Source organism: Mastigoproctus giganteus, chromosome 4 (assembly GCF_048544385.1).
Source record: "Mastigoproctus giganteus isolate SK-2022 chromosome 4, ASM4854438v1, whole genome shotgun sequence".
NCBI lineage: Eukaryota > Metazoa > Arthropoda > Arachnida > Uropygi > Thelyphonidae > Mastigoproctus > Mastigoproctus giganteus.
The window spans coordinates 154,032,767-154,055,241 of NC_143578.1; the positions used below are offsets into that span (position 1 = coordinate 154,032,767).

General features: G+C 39.8%; 1 protein-coding gene across 1 annotated transcript in view; it reads right to left on the reverse strand.

Moving 5' to 3' along the window:
* Window positions 1-5,884, reverse strand: part of LOC150087125 (dual specificity calcium/calmodulin-dependent 3',5'-cyclic nucleotide phosphodiesterase 1A-like) — a 769,106-nt gene extending 763,222 nt beyond the window's left edge. The window contains exon 1 of the mRNA XM_090371825.1: window positions 5,328-5,884. Coding sequence (XP_090227951.1) covers window positions 5,328-5,409 — 82 coding nt within the window. The 5' untranslated portion in view covers window positions 5,410-5,884. The remainder of the gene's footprint in view (window positions 1-5,327) is intronic.
* Window positions 5,885-22,475: the final 16,591 nt, after the last annotated feature.

A 22,475-nucleotide genomic window follows, 5' to 3' on the forward strand; every position in this document is an offset into this window, starting at 1 on the left:
TTTTTAGCTCCCAGAATTTGCCATGCTCTGGTTGATAGTCCGATTACCCAGTTTACGTTAGTGCATTCCTATCTGGGGAACCTAGTTTACGTTTGTGCATCCCTATCCTAGTTGGTCTTCTAGGCGCCTCCGTAGCAAGGTGGGCAGGAGCAGCAGTGCGTAGCACACGCTTCTTGATTAGACCGGGGTTCGAGCCCGTGACCACCAAATACGGCATATCCATGGAGCAATATGGCCTTAGTTGCTAATGCTCCAAATAACAACAACTTGGTCTTCTTTTTGTATGTCGGACTAATATCATCCACGCTCGCCTCGTCTTGCAGGTATATACTTAGATTTTTATTAAAGATCTTGGCTTTGAGCTCCTCTGGTGTTAGGCTCTGGTCCACATCAAAGATCACAACTGAAGGCCCTTTTTTCTTTGGGGCTTCTGCCCTAAGCCCGAAATTTGTCATGTCGGCATTATTCAGGATGGTTTGTGCCTCCTCCCTGGTGTCTGTTTCTATTAAGACTTCTGGATGCCTGGTCTTTGTAATACTCTTTATTTTTACAGTTTTCATCTGCTCCTTGAAGTTTTTTGTGAGTGCTTCCTTGACCGTTTCACTGGTATCTAAATGTGCGTCTTCCACTGGTTTAACCAAAATAACATTCAGGCTTTCTTACCGCCTTTTGGTTTTGTACTTTTCCTGGTTGGTTGGGCACGTATTGAGCTCCATTCTTCAACGCCTCTTCAAAGGAGCGGGGGCGTTGTTGCATTTGTTTTCCCCCTCCTGTGTGAAAACTTCGATTTTTGCTTTAAGCCTTTCGTGGTCAACTGAAGATCTCTATCACGTCAGTTCTAATGGCAGTAAGTCTGCTTGATTGCTTAGCCATGTATTTTTCTAGGGTTCCTCTAATGGCAATAATCTGTTCCACTGGAGTCCCAGTCAAAGGGGGAACCTGGGTAATAGGGGGTTCCTGACTCTATTTTTTTCTTCATGCTCAATTTCCTGACTCTTTTGTTCTTAATGGTCAGATTCGCTGAATGATTCATTGGCAGCCTCTTCAGAGACTTCCTTCGTTGTTGGAAAGTCTGATTACTCACTGGACATGACTTGCCATTAATGACTGAACCTGGACTTAACAAAACACTACTTCGGTAAAATCTACCGAACATGACCAATATCTAATTCCTGCTTACGGTAGGCACATGCTAATCTGGCTATCAGCCGGGTAGGATTAGGTGGCGCCTGAGCCATCTCAATTGCTAATGGCGACTTACTCACAGCTCGTTGCTGCGTGTCTTTTCCTTCCTCCTTTGGGGTATCCTATTCTCCCCTTTTCCTGATGAAGCTAACTGCTCCATTGCACTCTTGGAGGACGCCTTCGCCTATATCCTCCAAACTTCTATATGTTTCCCGCGTCCCTTTTGCGTACACCCTTTATCCCCCTCGACGCTACTTTTTTTTTCTTAAGTTGGTCTCCGTCCAGGAAGTTCAGGTCACCCTGGCGAAGACCAGCTAAAGAATAATGGCAGCCTGGCTGTCTCGTAGCGATATGTGTGGGCAACGTGGAGGTCCCATCAGAGCCCTGCATCCAAACCCAGAACACGTACTTACACATACAAGAGACAAAACATTTCTTGCTTTTACAAAGGTACTTATACAAAAGTATTTCGCCACAGAATGCATGTGGCACAGATGTCGGGAAACCACTGATGGCGCCTGACCACTATGCCTGAGATCAGCTAACTGCAGCCTCCATTAAAGAGAACATCATATTTATTTAACCAAGCTCCTCGATTTTGGAAATAGCTCAATGTTCTAATTAAAATAAAATTAGTCAGGAAAGGAAAAGGCGTTTTTGCTGTAATTCAAAAGATCCAATGCTGGGAAGAGACATCAACTGTGATTGTCAATGGATTAGTAATTTAAAATAGACCATATCCGGCAGCGTAGTTCTCTTGGCTATGGTGTGGTCGAATCCTCGAGATTAACTCATTGTCAATGACATTACAAAAAAAAAAAAAAAACACCCATTTCTCAAATGGTGTCCGGTTTTTTGGAAACAAATTCATCTGGAACCCTTTTTCCAAGTTTTCTCAGTTTTTGCAGTTGTGGAGCATTATGGCAATGTTGCTCTTGCGCTGTAAAGCCCACAAAGAAAAACCAAAGAATTTTGCAGTTGTTTCGAGTGGTGATGAATGGTGGAATGGATCGAAATGAGTTACTAAACAAATTCTGCGCTTGTTACGGCCGATGGATTGGCTTCAACTGCAGCTTTCAGATTGGTATTTATTTACGTTGCAGAAAACGTAGAGCCCTTCACTAATTAAAATTTGTTGATATAAACTGCTGATTCATTTCTATTCCAGGCAGAATGCACAAAAATACAATTAACATATTGTCGTCTTTGTGAGCACAAGAAACTCCTAGAAAACAATTTCAGAGGAAGATCTTTTTCCGGCCAATACTTTCCGGCCCATATGATACAGTTTGCCGAAAGGCAAACTGGACCTTGTCATAATTTTTTCATAAACTGCCATTACCAAAGTATGGTTCAAGTACAAACTCACTTAAATTTTCTGAAACAAATGTTCGCTACTTCAAAAAATAAATAAATAAAATATCTGTTTTAGCAATTAATAAACTCCTGTTTAAACTCCACACACTAATAATCTATTTTGAAATTTTTAAAAATCATATTAATCACATATTTTCCTATGGAAGTTGCACGGGCAGTCTGTTTATCTTCCGGGTTGCGGAGTTAAATATGAAATGGCTGGCTCGGACCGCCCGCAGGTTTCTCCTTTAGCTTTGGTTGAAGCAGTGGATCGGGAAGCTCAGAGAGGAACAGAAGAAACGCTGCTGAAAGTGAATGAAGCAATATTACTTTTTCCTTCGGTGGCAGAGAATATTCACAAAGAAATGCCAACAAAAAAGGCCGAACGAGAAAACAACCGTTCTCTGTTTGGATTATGAATGGGGAAAGGGGATGCTGAAGGTAAGAATGAAAAAAAAAAGTTATGTAGAAGTTACCGTCGATACAGTAACTACGAAAGTAGGAGAGATTTGGAAAGGGCAAGCAAATTAGGCTGAGTTGGTTGGATTGTTCAGAGCGAGTTGTTAATAGGGTTTTAGAAGCATCAACGACTAAAGCCATATTGGTCCGTGTATATTGTCTATATGTTAGGTGTGTTTTGAGGGTGTTTTTCTGTTTACTGGATGAAAAACCTCAGTTTCCGGGAGAGAAACCATGCTGCCCACGCCTGAGACCGACCACGTTGTGAAAAATACCCATAAAAATTACTTCCATCATCGACGGTACCCGAACTCAGGTCCTTACCACCCGATGTGGGGAGGACGGCGATTCTACCAACTCTCTACCAACGAGGACTTCAGAGTGAGTACTGAGAAATTCAATGTCATGAGGAGTCGATATATGATATCTGAATTGAACATTGCATCGTGAGGTACACCCAAAAAAGATCTACCGTCGAGATGTGATTCAGCCTGTGGTCTTTTCAACAATTTTCCGTATGGTACAATCGTAATTACTGTGCTGGCTCTAAGTACTGCAGGATTGAGTAGCAAAAAAGGTGGTAACAGTAGGCCTTTACCTCTAACACTTCACACCGAATATGGGTTGGTTGGATATTTCCTTCTAATGGAAAGAGTTATAGTGCGCCAGCCCTTATGGTCTGCTGATCTCTATGTTGATCAGCCGATCTGCGTTACACAGGCTGATAAATCCGAAATAACTGACGGTAAGAACCCTATTACCGACACCTTATATCGGCTAACTACATCGTGATTGAAGCGGCCTCGAAGGATCATTCTAATCATTCGCCGATGGCATTTCACTGAGAAATAGATAGATGCTTTTGCTTATATATATTCTGTGAGTAGTTTTGTCACTTGTCACTTACCTGAAGATGTCTGGTTTCGAACAAAAAACTAAATAAATAAATAAATTGTCTGTCTATACACTAGACAACAGATAAAGTCATAGCAGTTCGGAACTTAAATAGAATGCAAGAACATCGCCGTATTTAGTAGTCACGTAAGCTTGACCACGATCAATCAAGCTCGCGTACTTCTGTAACATCGTAGTTGACCACTTACAACTCGGCTACGGCGATATCTTCGGAGAATGGGTAAATTTTAATGCCTCTTCAATCGGGGCCGTACTTAGTCGATCTCAGGCAGAGGGAGCAGAGTTTACTTTATGAGTTACAGTTTTTCATCCTTCATAACATGCAATTAAGCCTGTAAACACACCTGCATAACAAACACAGTGCAATATAGCCTTAGATGCTAATGCACTTTGTAAATAATAACCAAAACGTTATTATATTTATAATTTCTCCGTGCTACTCAGTTGGGCCTCCACGTGCATCTTACTTTCTCTAAATGATTTTCTTTGCCTAAACATAAAACACATCCTTTCATTAGACAAATCAACATGTAGCTGCCTATTGCTGAAGTAACTCCAACGATTAGAAGCCTCCTCTTTTAAAGATCGCATTGTGATCAGTTAGATTTTGACGCTTTCGGAAAGATCTGTTAGATTTAAACACTAGAGGTACGTCAGGTCTTCAGATGAAATACCGGTTCATTAACAACAAAAGCTGCATCCTTCCCAGTAAGAAAATAAAATCTACAATCCATTCTTCAAAGAGCTGACGTGTTTTTCCTAAACTTTCTAAAGATCTAATATTTGCTGCTGAAAATTGAATAAATATCCTTATTCAAGTCATATATTAACCTCTACACAGATGATCATGGACAAGCGCTTGTCACTAAAGTCCGGTATTCGCAAGGTGACCGTGTCACTTACCACCAGACGGGAAAAGGTCAAGGGTGAAGTCCCAGAAGTTGATGAAGCGATGAGCATATGATCTTTTTAATCATTTTGGTTTTATCAGGCAAAGGTGTAAGATTAACCTTTTTTTGCAGTCAGCTCTACCTTGGAGCCCACTCCGTATAAAAACATAATGCGGGCAACATGAACCCCATCTTTCTCGGGATTTATTCCTCAAGAGCGAAGATAGACTCGGCTGCTGAAAGGAAAACTATTCTGTATTATAACGAATTTCAAATTATTGGTAACTGACCTGAAGGCAAAGTCAGTTGCAATATGACTCAATAAACTCAACTCATACCATAACTCAAACTTATTTCAGTTCACAGCAGAAAATGAACTCCAACATCGAAATATTTAACACAGCCAAATGAACAGACAGTTTGCGTAATCTACGAGAATCAGCGTGTATACATGAAATTTCATCTTTAATTTCTCTACCACTCTACATTACAGGCACCCTTCAAACATTGTAAAAATCATACCTGGTTGCCTATGGTGGCTTTCCATGCTGACAGCAGTACTGTGACATCTCCGCAGCTGTTCGTGAGGTTGTCGATAGGCCATACTGAAATTGTCGTAATCCAGTAATAGTTCAGAATATTTTATTCCTTGGAGACTGATACTTGAGAAGGAAGCCTTCCACAGACGGCCTCCACTTGACAGACGTTATCTTGAGAGAAAAAAATTGAAGTTTATTTATGAGATAACGATAGACGATGACCCCTTTTCGCACAATCTGTTGAACGGGGGGTTATGGAAAAGTTAAATATCTATTGGGTCAAACTTCGAGTGCACATCCACACATTTCTGGATGCCAATCAAACTCGCAGCTTCATCAGTAAGAAGAAAAGATGCGGTGAAGGGGTTACATACTGGGGGATTTCGGTCATTCAGGGGTGAAAAGTGGTACGAGAATCCTTAAGGATATTTTAAAGTCCGTCACTGCGCTATTAGATTCAAATAGCATACTGGAAACAGACTTCTGTTCTTAGGGTTCTGTGCCATCTGCACGTGGATTCTGTCCGCATTCTCCGAAGCTGCCATCTTCAGCCGGTCAAGGACACGGCAAATACTGGGAGTCGTGACGCACAACGGCTTCGCCTCCCGCTATCGACCGACGAACAACTGTTGCTGCTGCTACGTCACCAAGATCAGACGGTGATTACCTGCGCTTTGCGGCAACTCTTCGAGTCGTGCACTGCGTAGGATCCTTCGAGTATTTCATCTCTCACACGTCGTATTCCTAAAGATTGCTCTTCGAAAACACAGATCTAAGCCCTGTGAATGGAATCTGTTATCCCAGTTTCTCCTCTTTCTTCTCGCGACTTTGCATGTCGCTAACAAAAGACAGTAGCCGGTGTGAGACACTTCCCCCCCGCGTTTCGAATATCTAACTGAGGGATGGGGAAAGGGGTTAGTCCAGTGTGAATGACGTACCGAAAAAGGGAGACTTAGTTTTCTCTACCACCATAAGCCGAGTTCTGTATTCGTGATCGAGTCATTCGAGCAGAAACTCGGTTACGTATTTTGCGAACGAGAAGGTTTATTATATTGCCACTCATAAGTTTTATTAACATCTTATCAGCGAAAATACAGGATACGAATTCTGCATCTCTGTTACGCTAGGAAAGGGAAGAACGGTGAATTGCTACTGCAGTTTAGGTCTGTCAGTATTTATCTGTAAAGTTAAAACTTCTTGAAACAATATGGCGTAGCAAAGTTCTAACACCAAACGAACAGCTTCCTACTCGATGAAAAATGTGTTTATCACCATGTTAAATAAGTATTTCTTTTCGATTCATATTCGATTTAAATTAAGATTAATATTCCATTCAAATTCAGATTAATATTCCATTCAAATTCGATTCATATTCAGATTCATATTCGATTTCATATTCTTACAAATAAGAAATTAATTTGCCAAGGCGACAATTTGACCTCATATTTGTAATCCTCTCCCCTAATTCTCCTAGACGATGCTTCCATGCTATCGACAATAGCTATGACCTCTGCATCCAGCATCAGAGAGGTCTGTGACAATTTAACTCATGGAATAAGAGATGTCGGGTCACAAGTTACCGGCATGACCATCGGAGAGAATATCACACTTACGAAAGAAATGTGGCCTTACTTGCCACTTGCTCGACTGGTTTTGGACAATCAACGGTTCCAATGAGCACAGTGTTTAGTTAATGAACGGTTCCAGTTATCATCAATTAGATAATCAAGGTTCCTCCACTTTCATTTTATTAATTCTATTTATCCTCCAACATCTCGTTCACTGAAGCTGATCCGCATCACTTTATGAAGGACACCAAATGAAAAGTAAATCTTCGATGGACATTTCGATGGACGATGCTTCCATGTTGACTGTTGAAAATCTTTTTTCCAACGGGATGACTGATAAAATGTAAAACATCGGCATTAACTTACCAACTGGATTTTGATTAATCATTTTGTCACTTCTGTTTTAAGAGGACAAAGAAGAATAAACATCCATCGAAAGACATCATATTGTAGAAGATTCACTCTCTTTCTTAATCTGGTCAGAATCACTACGAACAGTCCGTCACTACCAGCACTCCTATAAGAAACTAAACTACGCTGTTGTACACTGAGTGATCAGTACTATTATAGTTTTCTTAGAGGATAAAGCCAAGACAGCGTATTTTTAAGGAGTACTTCGAGTTCGAATCAAGTCCATAGTGCACTCACAATCTGAGATATCTTAAGGAAAAACTAACAGAATTGACCTCGTATGCTCAAAAGTGACCACACTAAGTCAGTAAATATTAAAACTTAAAAAAAAATCACTCACCACATTTAGTGAATGTGGCAAACCAAAGTAATGTATCTGACTATATTTAGAAAAACTACTGGAAATCATTTTTTGAAAGTTCCTCCAGTAATGCAGTCATATTTCTCCGAATGTCTTCAAGAGATTTAACATGAGATCCTCTCGAGGAATTTTATAATTTTGGAAAGGTGCAAAAGTTGCATATTTTGAACTGTCATTACGTCAAATATTTTGCATTGCCTTTACGCTAAAATCTATTTGTCCAGCCAGCCAAAAGACTTCGGTCTTTCTCAACGAATAAGCTGCCGTATATATTACAAAAGGAAATCAGCTCGGTTTTCAAAGCAAAATAAACTAATGACATGACTGCTCGAAAATGATTTCAGAAATGTATCCAGATATGGCAGAAAAGTTGGTATGAAATGAACAGGGTGATTCAGGAGAAAAACAGTAAATATTTTGGGAGGTTATAGTATCAATTATCCTGAGTAAAAATGTTCATATAAATGCGTGTCCAATTCTCAATGGATTCGGAGATCAGCTGTTTGAAACTGGCGCGCGCAGCTCCCTAAATCAGATGTGACCAAGAAGCAGTTATAATCTGACGCTTATTGGTGTTAAAAGTGTTGTTAAGAATGCCGCACATCTTCACACATGCTGAAAATGCCAATATGGGGTTTGTCTAAAGTTTTTTGTGGTGGAAGTGCTACTGCTGCTTGTAGAGAATACCGTCGCCGGTTTCCTGCGACGGTATCTTAAATACCTTGATTGGGTCTGTTGTGTACCTTGATTGGGTCTCTTGTGTTACAAAATCGTTTACAGGGCCCAGTTACCTAGAATTTATGCAAAACGAACTTCCACTATTATTGGAAGATGTTCCCTTGGCTACAAGGATTGGTATGTACTTTGAGTATGACGCTCAAAGTACATTATGTTGCACCTTATACCCGTTTGGTGATACAATATCTAAATCGAACTTTCCCTGAACGACAGATCAGTCGCGGTGGTCCTGTTCATTGGCCACCAAGGTCTCCAGACCTCACTCCGTTAGATTTTTGTTTGTGGGGTTGGATGAAAAGCGCAGTATACAAAGAAAGGTGAATACAAGAGACGAATTGCTCGCTCGTATCTTGGATACTGCTGTCCTCATAGAGGAACGCCAAGACGACTTCAGAAGAACAACACGTCATATTACCAAAAGAGTTGCAAAGTGCTTTGAAGTTTGACGGTGGGATTTTCGAACATTTATTGTGAAATGTAAAAAAAACTTTGTCAATTATTTGTGATTTGTATCATTCAAAAGGTCAATAAATATAAACAATAAGTCATTTATTGTTCTTTAATACCTCTCGTAATGGCTTTGTGCGCGCTAGTTTCAAACAGTTGTATCTCCGTATCCATTGAGAGTTGGATACATGTTTATATGAATTTTTTACTCAGGACAGTAGATACTATAACCTCCCAAAATATTTACTATTTCTCCTGAATCACCCTGTATAATCAAAAGAAAATTACTGTGATGGTGACCGCACCAACTAATGGATTATAAGGACAAAAATGTCTTTCTTTTACAGAATTAGTGTAATCTGAATACTGAATTCTAAGTTACGCTCAGTGGAAAGGTTTCTGATATCCTCATATCTACATTGTTCAACAAAATTAACAGCACACTTAGAAAACGTGATGTAACTCATGCAGATTGCTATGAAGCGGGACAAAATTTGGTATGATGTTTTAATATAAAATAAAGATGAAATGAGGAGGCAGAGAGAAACTTCGGTCAGGTATAAGGAACATTAATAGTGGTTGCGTGAGGTTTACCAAAAGAGGTCACATTACAGAAGTCGATACAAAATGCTTGAAAATATGCTCGCATAACATAGGTACGGAGTATGATCCCCTCCAATAACTAAACAGTCCTGACAGTGGTGAACAACGCTCGATAGAAGGGTATCCATTGGTGAGGATACCCTTCTATCGGTATCCTTGGTGAGGGTATCCTTGGTGAGGTAAATCCTTGGTGAAGGGTATCCTTGGTGAGGTAAGGTCTGTGCTGGTGGAAGAGATTTGTCGGTACAGAATCTTACAGATTCTGTACCGACAAATCCCATTCTTCCACCAGCACAGACCTTACCTCACCAAGTAGCCGATGAGTTGGCTGTCAGCGTGCAATGCGACTCCTGAGGGCATCCGACACACCTTCGATCGAATTTAAGTCTGGTGATCGTGCTGGACACGGCAGTCATTGAATATCTTCAGTTTCAACATATTCTTTCACCACTTGGGCTCTATGTGCACGGCAGTCATTGAATATCTTCGGCGTTGTTGTGCATGAAAAGAAAATCTGGGCAAAACCACCGCTAAAAACTCGCACATAGGGTTCGAGGATATGTTCTCGGCAGTACTTCTGCGCAGTTATGGTATCCCTTTCAAAAACATGAAGAGGGGTGCGGTCGTTGATCCTTATTCCACCCCACACGAGAACCCCACCTCCACCATAAGTGCCCCTTTTTCTGATGTCGGAGGGATGGTACCGAATTCCTCGTTGTCTCCAGGGGAAATAATGTTTAGAATTTGTTTGTAGGCTCGGGACTCATCAAAGAACAGGACTGACCCCATTTGTCAGGGTTTCAAGTCACATGTTTGTTGCATCAGTTTCGATGAGCTCTGCGGTGGTTTGAGGTTAATGGAATAAAAACCACTGGCTTCCTTGCATAGGGTCCACTTAAAGTGAGTCTTCTTAAAACAGTCCGGTTGGAAACGTTTTCACCTGTGGCTACAGCAGCCTCTACAGACATCTTTTTGTTTGTTAAGGGGTTTTATGGCGCATCTCTCAACAGGCAGTTGATGACAGGACATCATGGGGTTCCGTCTTGCTGTTATAGCCAGTTAGCGGTCTGTTCTGGTTGACACAGCTCTCTGGCGACCTTGGCAAGCTGTTTTTTTAATGGTTTCTGCCTCCTGAAACTGCTTCCATAATGCTGACACAACACTGCGTGACACATTAAGCCAACGTGCCATGAAAAATCAGGAAAACGATGATGACTTGCCACGCTGAGTACTGGAAATGCAGCTGTTCCACTAAGCAAACCAACAAACGGGAATGATGTGATGTGGTTGCAGCTCGTGTTTTTATATGCATGAATAATTTGCGTATTGTACAGCTCAATAAGGTGGCACATCGATTTCTATTGGATACTCGGAATTTGCATGCCTGGATGCTTATTATATCAAATCTTGGGCATCGGCGATACTATTCACAATAAAATATTCATGAAAAACGTTTTGTTCTGTAAATTTTGTCGAGCAGTGTATAAAATTTAGACATTGATCGACCTCTGTTATAACCTGCTTAAGGCCACGTGTGTCTTGGTGTGTTTAAGTTATTTTCTAATTATAGCAAGGAAACGCGCAGGGCGGAACTTCATTTCAACTTTAAACTGCGTGTCATAAGATCGGTCCGAGAAAAGACGCTGCCTTAAAACGGCCTAAGTAAGCTCTTACTGAAAAGGCCTCAATTCCTAGCTTCATCGACGGGATTCGAACCAGAAACCTCCGACATAGGTCGAGGATCACATAGCCACGACTTCACATGAGATAATGGTAGGACCTAATTTTCTTTAGTAGGACTTAATCAGCATATTCGAAATGACACCAAAGAGATTGATGGAACTACGGATATCCATGAAGTCTTAACTTCGTTTGCGTTTGCTTGGAGAGATGGGAATCAAACTGCACTTGGTCACATTGTGTGCCAGTTCTCACCAACAGTCTTGTATATTAATAAACCTGAGCACATCTGTTTCATTATGAACTAATCGTCTGGATTTTTCAATTGGCAATACTTCCCTAATTGCTCTATTATCTTGTACATAACCTATCCTGCTAAATAAAAAAAATCTGTTTATGATTCTAGCCCTATCAGCAGAACATTCTCAGCTGAACTAAGTTTATGAAAGCAATTGGTAGACTATCTAAAGGAAAATGACCTGTGTTTCCATTAACAACTACGGACACGGTGCACCATACAAAGGAAACTTTTATGAGGAAACTCGAAAATCTCCACGTAGGGAACGACGATAACACAGCACTTCTCTCTTCCCTCCCTACGCTACTCGATGTTGTTCTCAAACACTTTCATTTTCGTTCATTCGAGATACAAGTTATGTAACAACTTCTGCAAATCTTCACGATTTGTCTCCGCTTGCAACAAATTGGAGGTTATCAGTCGAGACAGGCAACTCAGAAGAGGAGTAGTGGAACGTGCGTATTTGTGCAGCAGACTGTAACTACTTTGAAAGAGTTTGAACAACTGATATTTTTGAGGCATCTGCTGTCCCAAATGTTAAAGTATGTTTGCGTTTAGCCATACACTGATCGACAAAATTAACAGAACAAAATGTTTTTCATGAATATGTTATTGTGAACAGTGTCAGTCAATGAAGGCCAATATTTTATAAATTAGACATCCTGACAGGCAACTTCCAAGTATCTAACAGAAATCGATCTACCACCTTACAGAACCGCACATTATGCAAATTATTCATGCCTTTAAAAACACGGGTTGCAGCCATATCACTTCATTCCTTTTTTTTTTTTTTTTTTTGGTTTGCTCAGTAGGATAGCCACATCTCCAGTACTCCAGTACTCAGGGTATCACGTCATCGTTGTTTAGATGATTCTTTGAGATGGCGGACCGTTTTTGGACGACCTGAAGCAGGGCAGTCGCAGGCGTAGTCTACACGTTGGCTTAATGTGTCACGCAGTTTTAGCAGACAGGTACCATTACAAAAAGAGTTGGCCAAAGTCGCGCGAAGGCTATGTCTTCCAGAACGGACCGCTATCTGGCTCTAACAGCAAGACGGAACCCTATGAGGTCCTGTCATGAACTGTCCCTTGACGTTGCTGCTGCCACAGGTGAAAACATTTCCAACCGGACTGTGTTAAGATGGCTAAATTCAAATGGACTCCACGCAAGGAAGCCAGTTGCTTTTATCCCATTAACCCCAAACCACCTCAGAGCTCTTCGAAAATGGTGCCATAAAGCTGACTTGGAGCCCTAACAAATGGGGTACAGTTCTGTTCTCTGATGAGTCCTGTTTTAGTCTACAAACAGATTCTAGAGGTTATTTCATCTGGAGACAACGAGGAATGCGGTACCATCCCCCGACATCAGAGAAAGGGACACATACGGTGGAGATTTACACTTACGGTTCTTGCGTGGGGCGGAAGAAGAATCATCAACAGCTGCACCCTTCTTGATATTTTTTGATAGGGGTACAGTAACTGCGCAGAGGTACCGAGAAAAGATCTTCGAATCCTATATGATACTTTTTAGGAGTGCGGTTGGCCCATATATTCTTTTCATCCATAGCAATGTCACTGCACATAGAACTAAAGTGGGAGGAATATCTTGAAAGTCAATATATTTAACGACTGCCGTGGCCAGCACGATCTTTAGTTTTAAATCCAATCGAAAATGTGTGGAATGCCCTTGGGCGTCGTATTGCACGTCGACAGCGAACTCCTCGGTCACTTAATAACCTAATGTCTGCTGTGGCCGAAGAATGGAATTTTTTGCCACAGAATCTTATAGACACCCTTATATCGAGCATAATTCATCGCTGTCTGGCCTGTTTAGCCATTGGAGTGGATCACACGCCGTACTTATGTCATGTGACCATATTTTTGATCATCCTGTATTGACTTATGTAATACAACCTTTTTGGTAATTCTTATACAGCCCTTATAAATGTTCCCTGTACCTCTCTGAAAATTTCTCGTTGTCACCTCAATTCATCGGTATTCTGCTGTACACCACCATACTAAATTTTGTCCCGTTTCCTCGCAAACTGCACGAGCTACATCATGTTTTCTAAGTGTTCTGTTAATTTTGTTGAGCAGTGTAGAAGAATGTGAATTGAACGGTACACTCGAATGCATTAATAACCAAAATAAAACTGGTCTTCGAACGAATAATATAACCTACAACCATTTTAGAATTTTATGTGTAATCGTTTGCATAATGACAAAAATCATTTATATCCATATATACTATTTTATTTTCATTCATTCCACAATTAATATTTCCATTTGAGGAAAAACGATAATGCGGTTAGCCTCAGGTCAACCTAATTAAGTAATTAGTGAAAAGTAAATAAGTTAATGCTTTTTTACTTCTAACAATTTCATCCAAGGGTTTGAGCTACAGCAAGCAGGGTGGCTAATACTTATGGAAAAAAACATGTAAACTCTCTCGGGATAACACTCCTGCATTCGCTGTTATCCACAAAGAACTTTCAGTATTTCTGCATAGAGGTCTACCTCTGCCTGAGGCATTTACGCCAGCAGATATCTGTCAGTTTGTTGTACGTTTTAGGCGCATCAGCGACTTAGACTACACTGCGCCGTATGTAATATGTCAGTAAATTGGGTATTTTCTGTGGTAGATTTTCTGTTTCCTGGAAAAAAAATATCAAACCCTTGGGATCTGGTTCACAAACTCATAAGGAACAAAGTAGGCTCCACGGATATTATAAATTCTATCCGTTCTGAGGGCAACTCGGGGACGCTTTCCAGGAAGGAGACAATGAATAAGATTCTAGATGGAATAATTTACCAAGACAGTCCTAATATTGACCGTGAAGTAAACAGAAACGTCATCACTGAGAATCAGCGCTACTTGCCCTCTGCCACAGAAGAACCCTTCACTGAAGAGGAGGTTGCATTAGCCATAAATAAAATCAAAAATGGAAAAGCTCCAGGACTGGATCTCATCGAGGGTAGGGTCCGTCAAACACCTTTGGTGTGCAGCACATGATGTTCTAGTACAACTACTCAACACGTGTCTTAATGAAGGCTCCTTTACTACACGTTGGAAACACGCCAACCTCAGGCTTTTACCCAAAGTTCCAAATTGTCACACTACCGTCCAACTGCTCTATTATCAATATTAGGAAAAGTATTTGAGCGATTACTTCTCACCCGTCTTCATTCTGTCTATGAAACCAAAGGATTCGCCTTCCCACTCGTTTTGCTTCAAGCAGGAATGCTCAACTATTGATGCACTAATGAAAACCACCCAACTAGCAGATATTCTGATGCTGCCCGTTACGTACTGGCACTTTTTATAGATTTTAAGGGATCTCTTTTGACACTTTGGTAGACAGGGATCCTGCGGCGAGCCAGAGTATCTGGCTGCTCCTTCAACATTTTCAAATATCTTGCAGATTACTTCTCTAACAGAAAAGCTATCATCAAAACAAAATTTCACATTATATATCATCTGCCAACTTACCAGAGGTTTCCCGCTGTTTGGAATATGATTCTTGATGAATTATTCCTGCAGAACCTCCCCCATACCACACAGCTCTCATATGCAGATTACCTAGTTATCGCTGTGGAGGGCCTTACTCGTGCGGCTATTGATACCAGAACCAACACCGTCTTGAATGCCCTGTCGGTTTGGGCTGAAGAGAATAAGCTGGAAACCTCTACAGATAAAAGTAGAACTCTACTTCTTAAAGAACGTCTTGACATCAACAGACCACCAAGCGTCCGTTATATAGGAGATGAATTCAAGGATCAACGATCATTCAAATATTTAGGTGTCACAATAGATGATCCCAGAACTTTCCTGCCATATCTAAAGTCCATGAAAGAGAAAGCCAAAAATTATATCAATATGCTTGCTCATTTCACCTGCAAAGATTGGGATCGTAAGGGATTTACACTCCACCTTCTTTATTCAGCTGTGTTTGTGCCGGTCGTAACATACGGCGCTGCAGTATGGTTCCACAGTTTGTCCATCATCAGCAATAGGAACCTTATCTTCGAAATACAACAGTTGATGTTATTAAAAATGACTCGGGCCTGTAGAACATCAACAGCAGCACTACAAGTATTAACAGGCTGTATCCCCCTTTACCTCCAAGTGGCATTCACGGGGCTTTTCCATGCTTTCAGAAAGAACAAAAAAACTGACTGAATTCCTGGGGACACTCTTGTCGATGCAGATCCAAAACAAGAGCTCCGGCGTACTTGGCAGTAACTTGTCTCCCTCTAGCAAATCCGTTGGGATAATTCCACCAAAGGCAGTACTACCAAGCATTTTATACCTAGTGTCTCCTACCGCAACAAACAACCACTTCACTCGTTCCTCCCTAATGTACATCTACCTTTCTTCTGACAGGACATAGGTCATTCAAACGGCGACTTCAGGATTTTGGGCTTGTAAACGATGCCAATGGTGAATGTGGAGAACTAGAAGATTGGCAGCACGTAATGCAGTCTGTAACATCTACCTGGACCTACATAATTAACTGTTGCTGGATCTAAATTTATCCGCACTTGGTCCGGAGAGCAACCGTTAAATCAAAAGAAGAGTTTTTAGCTTTTAACATTTATGCCTTTGCAGTCTTCAAGAGGTGCTGGTATCATCTCTCAACGTCTGATCTTATAATTGAGATATCCGGACCAGACGTTTCTGAAACTGCTCTGCCTCTCCTCGTACTTGCTCTTCCCTCTTCACCGGCCACAATCAGAACTGAATGAACGCCAACTGGACATCCTCCTCGTAAGAATGACGCCACTAATCTGCAAGCAATGAAACTCAAACACTTCCCATGTACCTACCCACATTTGCAGACCTCCCTTGTTCTGCAAGCTGTCTTCCTTCCTCCGGCCTTCGGTGGCTCCCAGACCAGGGGCGATTCCTACTTCTTCCTTTCCGCTTCCTCTTTCCGCCGAAGGATGCCTTTTTTCCCCATCATCCTCCTTTTGGTTACTTTGACTTCACCACTTGTACTACTTCACCACTCTCTTCCTTTTTTTTTTTTTACTTGGCCTCCCTCCGGAAAGCTCAGTTGACCTTAGTGGAGACTAGCCAGAGACACAACAACAGAACAAACCATAAACTAGACATTACACATTTCTGGCTTTTGCAGTAGTTTTGCATTCCATCACAGAGTAAATACGGCGCAGAAACACCCTGGCGCCTTCGTAGCCAGGTGGGCAGGAGCAGCAGTGCGTAGCACACGCTTCTTGATTAGACCGGGGTTCGATCCCGTGACCACCAAATAGGGAGGATGCGGAAAGGTCAGGGAATGACCACCGCATATTCCCGGAGCAATATGGCCTTAGTTGCTAATGCTCCTAAAAACCAAATAACAAACAAACAAGCAGAAACACAGGTGGCGCCTAATCCTAAATATGCCGCCACTATGAGTTTCTGGAAACAAAAACCAAGCTACCCCAACCTGAGTCTGACTAACTCAGCCACATTGCGAAAAAGACCCATCAAAATTTCTCACGTCATTTACAGGATTCGAACTCAGGTCTTTTCTACAAGGTTTAGGCGGGACGGCAATTATACTATGTTACCCACGATGGCATATCTGTCGGCAAAATGGAGGGAAACCTAGGTTTGGAATAGCCGATGGTGAGGCCATAATTTTTGTGGAGGAAGTACATGCACGACAGTAAAAATGACAACAAATTCCAAATGTCTCTTTGTGTAGATTTTAATGATGAATCTGGTTATGGTTCTGACTTGAGAAGAGCTGGCGCTTGAAGGCGCCAACTCTTCAAGATGATCTGAGGACTGGAAATATTATATACACTTTTTTTCACTCCGTGGATGAATTAGCCGGTCTCAGGCGTAGATAGCAAGGTTTTTCTCTTCAGAAGCTGGGAGGTTTTCGTCCAGCAAAACAGGCAAATCGACCAGAGAACACGCAATTTATAGACACAAATACGGATTTATGTATTAAATTACGGGTAACCTTAATATAATAATTTGAATTTGAAAATTTGTGACTGTATTAATACAAAGTTTCGTATTTTTTGGCCAATGTATATTAATCTGTATTTGATAGTACATAACAGAACTATGGTGCTCAATACGTTCTAGGCTGATATCAATATTTGTTCATCCTTAACCACACATGTTTATAGTATTATAAAACCCTTTAGACAGGCGATACAATTTGGGATAAAAAACTACGATACATTATTTAATAACCTTAAGTATTGTAGACTAGGCGATAATGATAATTTATTCTCACTGGATGTTGCTTCCTTATATACGAATGTAAGCGTTGAATGCACATTGGATATTCTTTAGGATATGTTAAATAACAACTCTATACCGATTAATTATAGAAGCTTCCTATTAAAGAAATTTTTCACTTAATTAAACCCTTAGTTGAAGCCAACTATATCACCTTTCGACACAAAGTAATCAAACAAATTTTTGGTTCGCCAATGCGATTGAGTCGAAGCGGCTTAATGTCGGAGGTCTATCTCTCAACGATTGAGCGTATATATTTGAGGCCTCTTCTACCCCGTATCACATACTATGAAAGGTATTTAGACGATGTTCTGGTTATTATGATAGTAGGACTACTCAAGACAATTTACATTGGTTTAATAATATTCATTGTAGACTCAATTTTACATTGGAAAGGGAGAATACGGATACTAAGTCATTAAATTATCTAAATTTCATGCTTATTCGAAAAGTGAATAAAATCCAATTTAACATCTATCCTAAACCAACAAATACCGGGTGATAGCTGTTATAATCTGCATTATAACAGCTATCACCCGTTCACCTACAAAAGTGCTATTATCTTTAATCAGTTTCTCAATGCCTATAAATATTCATCGATGTAATCTGCTTTAGACTCAAAAATACAGATATTAACCACCAGATTCTTAAACAGGGGTTATCCCCTTGGTACAATAAACCGAATTGAGGTGAAGGATAGAATACAAAAAACTACACCAACCAACCATAGTAATATCAAAAAATACTACTTTATTTCTGCCCCATACGTTGAACAGTGGCACAAACAACTTGACAGATTCTTTAAATATACCGAATTTAAGATTGTGGCCAGATCAATACGGAAATCAGACGCTACACTGAACAATCGCTCAGTTCTTTCCTCTTTCCCGACACAAATGAATGACCTGGTATACAACATTTCTTGCAGTGATTGCTACTCATCTTATCAAGGATCTACGCAATTTCCGCTCATTGTTCGCGTAAAACAGCACGCGTCCTCAGTTCATGCTCTCGTTCAGCAGCGTCAGAATTGTCCTTTCATGCCGTTAACGAAAAACATACATATATTCAATTCAGTATTCAATTAGTTTTGTTGATTCAAAGCTTGTGATTAACTTTTTGGGCTGATACGAAACAGAATTATTCGATGTTATCAGCATAGCATAAATATTCCTCTCTCTCTCTCTCTCTAAGGGTCTGTAATTGTGTAAGAATGGTAGACTGGATAGAATCCAAGAGAGAGCTCCTTCAAAACTCCGGCAGTGTTAATTCGATTGAAAGAATGACATCTAGCAGAAAAACATGGAACAACCGGATGAATTCCAAGCCAACGTCTTTAATTTGATAAAATATTTCAAACGCTGCATAAAATAGCGTCAAATACCGACAGTATATCGAAAAACACGGTTGCAAAATCAGGTTTAGCTTCAAATTCCTGAAGAAATTTTGCGAATTCTTGATAGGATGACGGTGAATGTTGATACAAATGATGTGTTTATACTTGCAGGCATAATGCGGTTGGAGAAACAACTCAAGGATTTAGATAGTATTCGAAATAGTTGGGAAAATTAACCACAAGAGTTTTTTAAGAAATATAAGCACACCAGTTTCGTTTCGTTTTTTTTCTCCCATTTCGATTAAGATTAAATTTGATATTTAAATTGCATTCTTTTGAGAAAACTACTTTTTTCTAATTCCTTAACTCATTTGGTTTTTTGTCACCAAGTATTAGTCCAAAGATCATATGTGATACGTAAACTACAATTTCAGTATGATGGCTCAATAACTTGGAAGTTATGTACAGCTGAAGAGAACAGTGCAGTAAATACCAGTAATAGGAATGCGCATCTCATTATAGAAAGTAATTAAAGAGGAAACAAAAAATAATTAGATTTAAATTAGTTTTCAAACTTATACTTTCATTTGAAAACAGTATCAATAGACGTGTTAATGCAAGTGCATCATTTCTACACGCAGCCAGCTACTAAGTAACTAGGAATTGGCATCATTAAGTACATCTCATGTTGTGAATACCGTCACAACGAGTTACCATGATATTGCACTATGTTGAATAAGTAACAATCGTCTTCTCCATTGGTGAAGCGTTACCTGTTCAAGGTAGTGCAATATCATGGTAACTCGTTGTGAAAGTATTCACAATATAAGATGTACTTAATGATGCCAATTCCTAGTTACTTAGTAGCTGGCTGCGTGTAGAAATGACGCACTTGCACTAACTTACACATCAGTTAACTATTTTGCAACCTGAGGCACATAGCCCTAAAGTGCTCTATGACAGTATTAATATTAATAGCTTCTTTAAAATGATATATTACAAGAAAGCTTAATTTCTTAAGTTATTCAAAGAAATATGGTTGACTCCACCAGTTGGGTATTAAGAATACATATGATACGCAGTAAGGTTCAACATTAAAACATCACCATGGCATACATATATAAACGCAATAATGAAACATCATACAGATATTAGATGTATTATGCAGATACAGATATACGTCCCCTTCCATTAAAACAAATAATTACAAAATCATTTTCGAAACCAACCAGAGGAGTACAGTTGGTAAAATGGCCGTCCTCCCCACACCGGGCGGAAAAGACCTGAGTTCGAATCCCCTCCAGGACGTCAGGAATTTTTAAGAGTCGTTTTCATAATGTGATTGAGTTAGGTGGTCTCAGGCGAGGGTAGCATGGTTTCTCCTCCTGGAAACTCAGGTTTTTCTAGGAAACAGACAAATCGAACACAGAACACACGCAATTAATAGACAATGCAATCAGTCACAATCCACTGTGGTCACTTGTAAATTTGTATTCGTAATCCGAGTGTCATCACACAGTTCATGAATCGCAAAACTGAAGAGAGTTAAAGGAAATCATAAATATTAACAGCGCCAATGGGAAGAGTCACATCACAATCGAAACAACATATTCCTGAACATTTAAGAATATTCCAATTCGAACCTAATTTGATATTTCTCATATGTAAATTACGCTACACACTTTATTGTGACACGAACAGAATTTATTCATTTAGGTTTCTCTAAATTCTTACAATTTTTGATATTATACTTTGCATGCATAAATTTATGAATCAGCTCCGGTTTTAAATTATAAAACTCCATTCCTACCTATCATCTTAGCTAGTGCAACGCTGAAATTCCATTACTGGTATGGAACACCTGAGACCAAAACGAATTCCTTTCGCTTTCTAAAATGGAGTCACGCAACCAATTTATAGCCATAAAGTGTCATGGAGATTATATACACATGTACAAAATCGGCCCAGCTTTGTGATAAGAATTTGGACAATTTCCAATAGCAATAATCTTTGAAGATTCCAACAATGGTACAGAAAACTCATGAATATAAACTGGTTTGCATTCGTAATGCGGGTGTCAATAACGACTTTAAATAACCGCAGTAGGTTAAACATAATCGACGCGGTTACTAAATTCAAACTGAACATCCCTCCCAGTCCTTGTCCCAAAGTTTCGTGAAATTTGAAATCATATTTCACAGTTTCTCCCTGGGTAGAGCAGCTTACTACGAAGTGAAGAAACGATGTGCTTAATATACATATAAAGCGAATGTTTCAAGCATATCATGAATATTTTGAGGATAAAAGTTCAGTTATGTGAATACGAAAAATATCACATAAAGAAACGCTGATACATGAGGGTATTACGTAAACAAGCAGCTTTATACGATGATTTTTATGCACATCTGTTACCCACTTGCATAATATAGATTTAAATTCCAAAAAACTGTTAATTGATATCACTTTGGGATTATGTAAAATTTAACTACTTGATTCGTCATGATTCTGTGTTTTTTTTTCTGAAGAATCGTTATTTACAGTTGAAACCAGCAGTTCGATAACAGACTACAAAAAGAGAATGAAATTCGAATAGTTGTAGGATTTTAGGAGCAACAGCAACTTATGCCGCGTTGCGCCGTATATAATGTCTGTAAATTGCTTGTATTGCTTCTTGCTGGACGACAATCCTGAGTTTCCGGGAGAAAAAACCATACTAAAGTCGCCGAAACCGAATAACCGAGCCACGTTGCGAAAAAAACCCATAAAAATTCCTTCTGTCCTTGATGGGATTCGAACTCTTTTCCACCCGGTGTGCGGAGGACGGTGATTATACCAACTGTGCTATCCACGAGGATATATGAGTAGTAAATCACGTAAAATCATGTGAAGTGATTAAATCCTCTTTTATCAGAAAAAAAAAACCTCATTAAATTATACTAAGTTTATTAAAAAAATTAAGGATGCATCAATTTCTTATTGTAAAGCAAGCATTCAGGAGTTGCCTCTGTCTTGCACTGCAACTAAACAGTGCCATAAGGAGAAGTCGCTTTGCTATTTATTTTTAATAAGTTCTCTTGTCAAGCTGTTTACCCAGCTGTTTCGTAACTATTGTTGCTTCATCGGTGGGTAAGAAAAAGCCAGTATAGGACCTGATAACGCATGATGAAATCTTTCCAGAATATAATAACGAAAATATGGTAATTTACATTTTATTTGTAACACCACTCATTGCAAATACAGTATTAGGAAACTGCTTTTCCTTAGAAAGCAGTGATGTTTATATGAAGTTCAAAACCGAGCCAACCAGTGGTTCCTATTTTATTATTAGAGACGCACAGTTTTTAACATTAACATTAGTATTAGCCATACGGTGCAAGGTGGTCTGCGACTTCTGATGCACCAGCCAAAAAATAATTAATTAAATAATA